We start from the raw sequence: 7,500 nt of genomic DNA, 5'->3' as shown, positions 1-7,500 counted from the left end.
TGACGCGGGTGAAGGCGTGGCTGAAGCCAAGCCCTGACACGGTGCACCACTTCCTGACTCACTACCCAGGATTCTGGAACATCATCAACAACATGTCCTTCATCAGAAACACCATCATGGCCTACATCCTTACCTGTAAGAGAGAGGGAGGAGGAGGGAGGGAGGTAGGGGGGAGGGAGGGAGGAGGGAGGGGGGAGGGAGGGAGGAGAGAAATAAAGACAATGAAATAGTTGTTTCTTCCACATGTCTATGATAGTATTATATTATCTATCAATAAAGAGCATTTATACATAATAGCATTAAACTGATGTCTTCCTCAGATCAAACCTGATTATATTAACGTTACCCCTCCCTCCCACCCCTCCCCCCCTCTCTCTAGCGCGGTCCCACCTGGTGGACAGCCCCCCCACCTACAATGCAGCGTATGGCTATAAGACCTGGGAGGCATTCTCCAACCTGACCTACTACACCAGGACCCTCCCCCCCGTCCCCCAGGACTGCCCCACCCCCATGGGCACCGCAGGTAACCCTGACCCTGACCCCTGACCCCTAACCCCTGACCATGACCGCTGACCCCTGACCATGACCCTAACCCCTGACCCTGACCCTGACCCCTGACCCCTAACCCCTGACCCTGACCCCTGACCCTAACCCTGACACCCGACCTTTGAATGAATGGGACCTGGGTAAAGTGTCACCATGTGTCTGTACGTCTAAAAGGACTTTGCTGAGGTTTGACCCTGTGACCCCCAGGCCGAGCGCAGCTCCCCCCGGCCCGGGAGGTGGTGGAGAAGGTTCTGCTGCGGAGGCGGTTCCTCCCGGACCCCCAGGGGTCCAATCTCATGTTTGCCTTCTTCGCTCAACACTTCACACACCAGTTCTTCAGGTCCGACTTCCAGAAGGGACCGGCCTTCACCAGCGCCTTGGGCCACGGAGTATGTACCGCACGCGCGTGTGTGTGTGTGTGTGTGTGTGTACCAGGAACCTTTGCGATTACGTGGTGAGTGCATTAGCGTGCTACGCCACTAAGCGCCCCAGTGTGTGTGTGTGTACTGACCCTCTGTGTGTGTGTGTGTGTGTGTTCAGGTGGACCTCCACCACGTGTACGGAGACTCTCTGGAGCGTCAGCGGCGTCTGCGTCTCCTGGGGGGCGGGAAGCTGCGCTACCAGGTACCTGACCCTCTGTGTGTGTGTGTGTACCTGACCCTCTGTGTGTGTGTGTGTACCTGACCCTCTGTGTGTGTGTGTGTGTACCTGACCCTCTGTGTGTGTGTGTGTGTGTGTGTGTGTGTGTGTGTGTGTGTGTGTGGACCTGACCCTCTGTGTGTGTGTGTGTGTGTGGACCTGACCCTCTGTGTGTGTGTGTACCTGACCCTCTGTGTGTGTGTGTGTGTGTGTGTACCTGACCCTCTGTGTGTGTGTGTGTGTGTGTGTGTGTGTGTGTGTGTACCTGACCCTCTGTGTGTGTGTGTGTGTGTGTGTGTGTACCTGACCCTCTGTGTGTCTGTGTGTGTGTGTGTGTGTGTGTGTGTGTGTGTGTGTGTGTGTACCTGACCCTCTGTGTGTGTGTGTGTGTGTGTGTACCTGACCCTCTGTGTGTGTGTGTGTGTGTGTGTGTGTGTGTGTGTGTGTGTGTGTGTGTGTGGTCCCAGGTCCTGGACGGGGAGGTGTACCCGCCCACCGTGGACGCCACTGGTGCTGCCATGGTGTACCCCGCCCACGTCCCCGCCCACCACCGCTTCGCCGTGGGACACCCGGCGTTCGGGTTGGTCCCCGGGCTGATGATGTACGCCACACTGTGGCTGCGTGAGCACAACCGCGTCTGTGATGTCATGGCGGCGGAACACCCGGACTGGGACGACGAGAGGATCTACCAGACTGCACGGCTCATTCTGATTGGTGCGTTCACCTCCACAGTGGTTCTGTTGAATGTTCTGTTAAGGGGTTCTACGTCGAACCCAGAAGGGTTTCAAAGGGTTCACTGTAATTCCACTTGTAACCAGGCCCGGCGCCAGAACCAACACCTTGGGTGTGGGGGGGGGTTGCTATGGGCAACGCTAAATAGCCATAGTATATGGACCTCCAGTAAATACAAATATGAGATGAAACATTCAAACACGCCCCCAGAATATCAACAATTCAGAAAAAATGTCTGAACTTTTCATTGGGTGGGCACATCAGACACCCCTGCCCATAGCCACCGCCGGCCTTGCTAGTAACAACGTTGTATCCACCCCCCTCCTCCCCCCCAGGAGAGACCATTAAGATCGTGGTGGAGGACTACGTTCAGCACCTGAGTGGTTATCACTTCCAACTGAAGTTTGACCCGGCGCTGCTGTTCAACCAGCGCTTCCAGTACCAGAACCGGATCGCCTCGGAGTTCAACACCCTGTACCACTGGCACCCTCTGATGCCCGACAGCTTCCTGGTCCAGGACCAGGAGTACCAGTACCCCCAGTTCGTCTTCAACACCTCCCTGGTGCCCAAACACGGCATCTCTGGCCTGGTCAACGCCTTCAGCCAGCAGGTTGCTGGACGGGTATGTGATACTCCTAGAATACTCCTAGAATACTACTACAATACTACTACAGTACTCCTACAATACTACTACTATACTACTACTACTACTACTACTACTATACTACTACTACTACTACTATACTACTACTACTACTATACTACTACTATACTACTACTATACTACTACTACTACTACTACTACTACTATACTACTACTACTACAGTACTCCTACAATACTACTACTATACTACTACTACTACTATACTACTACTACTACTACTACTATACTACTACTACTACTACTACTATACTACTACTACTACAAAACTCCTACAATACTTCTACAATACTCCTACAATACTACTACAACACTACTACAACACTACTACAATACTACTACAATACTACTACAATACTACTACAATACCCCCCCCCCCCCCCCCAGGTGTCAGGTGGGTGGAATCTGCCCCCGGCCACAGTGGGCGTGGCCATCAAGGCTCTAGAGCACACCAGGGAGATGCGTTACCAGTCCCTCAACGCCTACAGACGGCGCTTCAACATGAAGCCCTACGCCTCCTTCTATGACCTCACAGGTGAGACGCATCATCATCATCATCATCATCATCATCATCATCATCATCATCATCACCATCGTCTACCCTCAGAGGTCATATTTATTGAACCTTTATTCAAACAGGTTAGGGTTAGGGTTAGGGTTAGGGTTAGGGTTAGGGTTAGAGGTTTGTTTCATTGAGAGACCTGTTTCTACAGCCGCAGGGGAACAATATTTCAGACAAAACAACTTCCACACACACAACATTGAACAAACTATAGACACACACACACACACACACACACACACACACACACACACACAGTTACATAGAAACAAAGGTGACCACTAAACACAGCTGTCATAATGACAGTGACACTCTGGGATATTTGTGTTGTAACCAGTTCTGAGAGACAGGAAGTCCCATGTACAGGTGGTACTGAGGCGGCTTGGTGTGTGTCGCCCCTCTGCCATGGGTTAGGGTTAGGTACTGAGGGTTAGGGTTAGGTACTGAGGGTTAGGGTTAGGGTTAGGTACTGAGGGTTAGGGTTAGGTACTGAGGGTTAGGGTTAGGGTTAGGTACTGAGGGTTAGGGTTAGGGTTAGGTACTGAGGGTTAGGGTTAGGATTAGGTACTGAGGGTTAGGGTTAGGGTTAGGGTTAGGTACTGAGGGTTAGGGTTAGGGTTAGGGTGTCGCCCCTCTGCCATGGTCACACAGCACTTAAAGGGTTATGGCTGTTGTATTATAGATCGTCCAATCAGCTCTCAGCTCTGCCTTGTTGTTTTGGTATCAGTCATGTTGTTGGCATGGTTACGACAGAGGCTGATAAAGCACCTGGAATCTTCCACAGGTATTATATAAACACACACACACACACGACACACCACACACGCACATGCACATGCACATGCACACGCACACGCACACGCACACGCACACAGGCGGGAACTTGCACCTCTCAGTTCATGTAAAGTCCAAACCGCCAGTCTCAGGATCCTAACCCTGCCTCAGCCTAGGATCCTAACCCTAACCCTGCCTCAGCCTAGGATCCTAACCCTAACCCTGTCTCAGCCTAGGATCCTAACCCTAACCCTGCCTCAGCCTAGGATCCTAACCCTAACCCTGCCTCAGGTTAGGGAAGGTTTGCATACCTGCAACAAAACAAGTTTCTTTCTTCCTCCAGCACTGTGTCTGCTGATGTCCCTGCTTCTTATCTCAGGTTTTACTGATGATGATGATGATGATGATGTTTAGTTGATTGACTGACTGAGACTCATGGTGTGATTGTAGGTCTCTGGAGAAAAGCCTCGAAATGACTTAAATGTAAATGTAAATGTGTGCTTCCTCATTGATCCGGCAGTGATGATGGACATAATGCTAATGCTAATGCTAATGCTACAGAGTATTGTGTTCCTGTGCTGTTTGGGTACAAAGTCTCCTAAACACCTGTAGTATCAGCTCAACAGATAACACATAACAGCACCCTACTGCCTGACAGACAGGGTCCTCTTGTGTGACCCCTCTGTGACCTCTAACCCCCCGGGACCTCTGACCCCCCGTGACCTCTAGACCTAATGCATCAACCTAGTACAGATCATTAACCCTTTGTTGTTGTTGTTGTTGTTGTTGTTGTTGTTGTCGTCGTAGGCAACGAGGAGCTGGCGGCGGAAATGGAGCGTCTCTATGGCAACATCGAGGGGGTGGAGTTCTACCCGGGGCTGCTGGTGGAGCGTCCGCGCCCGGGCGCCATGTTTGGGGAGACCATAGTGGAGATGGGCGCGCCCTACTCGCTGAAAGGCCTGCTGGGAAACCCCATCTGCTCCCCTGAGTACTGGCGGCCCAGCACCTTTGGAGGCGCGGCCGGGTTCAGCATCGTCAACGCAGCCTCACTGGAGCGGCTGGTCTGCAGCAACACCCGGGGTCCATGCACCGGGGCCTCCTTCAGGGTGCCGGACCAGTTCAGACAGCAGGAGCCCAGCCCAGTGCCCGTCAATGCCAGCAGAACTCACAGTACCGACCCCAACCCGAGCCCGGCGCTGGTGATGAATGAACGGACTTCAGAACTCTAACCTAATACACCTGTCAGGATTAACACACACCTGTCAGGATTAACACACCTGTCAGGATTAGATCAGATACTTTGTTGTTCTTTGTTTAGATATATTTATTGTGATTTTATTTATGTCTTTATGTATTAATTTGATTTATTTATTGATTGATTTATCATTATTTTGGTGTTACTTACATAGTTATTACATGCAGACAACTATAAAAACTGCCTCCTAACCTGTTAGTTTGTTGAAATACTGTAAAACTTGAAGGACTGTTTACTTGAAGTCTAAGCGGCAGAAACATCCAGATCATTGACTCTCATACTGGACTTCCTGGGTTAGGGTTAGGGTTAGGGTTAGGGTTAGGGTTAGGGTTAGGGTTAGGGTTAGCTCCTGGAAGCTCAGCTGGACCGTTTGTATTTATGTTATTTTGTTGTTTATTTAAATGATGAATGAAGTGACTTTTGATATTGATGAACAGACAATAAAACCATTCTGATCAAACCTTCATTAATAATGTAATCTTCTGATCAAACCTTCATTAATAATGTAATCTTCTGATGGATGTGATGGAGCACCACACACTTCCAGATCCAGTACCAATGACAGGAGAGTATCGCTGACCTGCACACATTCATATCTCAGTTGTTTTACGCGGTCTGAGTTTCTCTGTACAGCTGCTTCATCCTAATTCTAAGATGCTTCATCCTAATTCTATTGTGTTTCAGTAGACGAGTCAGTGCAGAGAGACTCACTCTGTTGCCGTTGGAATATGGTGTATATATACATAATACATATATATAATATGGTGTAATATCTGCCACTATGTGGTCCTGCAGTTCTCTGAGTCTGATGCAGGTATTTGCAATGACCATATTTACACTGTGGGTCTCCTGCTCTGGGGGGAACAGTCGACCTCTGCCACCAGATCCTGGTTTTCTTGCAGTTCTGTAAAACCATTTGAATGGTTTTAGTGATAGATCCTTCTCATTATGAAAGTACAGTACATGTTACTGTACCAGTAAGACTACAGCACTTACAGTAAAGCAGAGAGCGTGTGTTCAGTTTGGTGAACGCGTCGGTTACATGTGTGAATGGTTTCAGAGATCGTGCTTCAAGAATCACTGTTAGTGTTTAAGCATTCAGAAAAAACTGTAAACACATTTGTCCATTCTGATGTCACATTTTCAGAACCATTAACACACAGGCTGAAACAGAAGCTGACTGGTCAAAATGACTAATTTTGTTTGCAAAATGCTCTAACACTCACAAAACATTAAAAACATGCAACAAAAGCAAATATTTCCATCAAACAACACAACTTGTACTCAAATTAATATATTCTTTCAATCAATCATGACACAATAGACAACAAAATACAAAATACAGCCATCAATATGAACCGGTTCAGCCTTCATTTGTGCTGTAGGTCTGAGCCATCTGCTGATACTTAGTTATAGTATGTGCCAAAACAGGCAAGCAAGCAAATCACAGCATGAAGCATATTCTTTTCTCCAAAGATGATTTTACTGGAGATAACACACCCTGCTGCACTCTGCACCTGCACGGTTTACACTGCAGAGACGCCCTGTTGAAATACGGTAAAAAATATACATTTTCTAGGAAGGTTTTCTTCATTCATTTTCTTCTTGTGTTCAGGTTCTTCCACACCCATGAACTGTGGTTGACATGGTGACCTACAGTAAGACCTAGACTAGACTAATCACACATTCACGATGGTTCAGCTTTTCTACTGCATTCTTTCTTCACCAAAGAACCAAGAAAGAATTTCACCCAAAATCAGAAATACTCAGAAACAAATATCTTTTATTGTCCTGCATCAGATTTTTCCATGAATAATGCTGAATACTGTAAATAAACATAAAATAAACATAAAAGCAACCAAAGGAAACTTAAGGGTGGAAATATCCAAAAAACTAAGTAAAGAGTTGAAATCCTCAGAACTTCACATTTAGTCCTTCATTCCTGACGATGATGCCACAGGTTCTCATCAACATGAGGCTGTTCTCCTGACACCAGAGTGACAGGTCCGCCACCTCGTCCAGGTAGGCTTCCTCATTGTTATCTGAGATCAGCCCCACCACAACTGTGTCGTCCGCAAACTTGATGATTTTCGCTGGACTTAGCCACACAGTCGTGGGTGTACAGGGAGTAGAGGAGGGGACTAAGGACACAGCCCTGGAGGGACCCTGTGCTTAGGATGAGTATGCTGGAGGTGTGTCTACCCACCCTGACCACCTGTGGCCTGGCCGTCAGGAAGTCCAGGATCCAGGCACACAGGGGAATGTTTAGTCCTAAACCAATCATCTTTTCAGCCAGTCTGGTGGGGACTATGGTACTCTGCCCAATGATG

The 7,500-nt window shown here is 48.5% G+C and overlaps 1 protein-coding gene across 1 annotated transcript in view; it reads left to right on the top strand.

Annotated features, from left to right (window-relative positions):
* LOC310821397 (prostaglandin G/H synthase 2-like) overlaps window positions 1-5,568 on the top strand; it is a 7,029-nt gene extending 1,461 nt beyond the window's left edge. Inside the window, exons 3-10 of the mRNA XM_083693425.1 lie at window positions 1-135; window positions 380-523; window positions 754-935; window positions 1,087-1,170; window positions 1,653-1,899; window positions 2,253-2,539; window positions 2,967-3,114; window positions 4,723-5,568. The exon at window positions 1-135 is cut by the window's left edge and continues 9 nt beyond it. Of these exons, the coding sequence (XP_083549551.1) occupies window positions 1-135; window positions 380-523; window positions 754-935; window positions 1,087-1,170; window positions 1,653-1,899; window positions 2,253-2,539; window positions 2,967-3,114; window positions 4,723-5,144 (1,649 nt within the window). The 3' untranslated portion in view covers window positions 5,145-5,568. The remainder of the gene's footprint in view (window positions 136-379; window positions 524-753; window positions 936-1,086; window positions 1,171-1,652; window positions 1,900-2,252; window positions 2,540-2,966; window positions 3,115-4,722) is intronic.
* The last annotated feature ends 1,932 nt before the right edge of the window (window positions 5,569-7,500 follow it).

Source organism: Argentina silus, assembly GCF_951799395.1.
Source record: "Argentina silus genome assembly, chromosome: 22".
NCBI classification, from domain to species: Eukaryota; Metazoa; Chordata; class Actinopteri; order Argentiniformes; family Argentinidae; genus Argentina; species Argentina silus.
The sequence above is the reverse complement of the archived record's forward strand: the minus strand, read 5'-3'. Positions and strand labels throughout refer to the sequence as shown.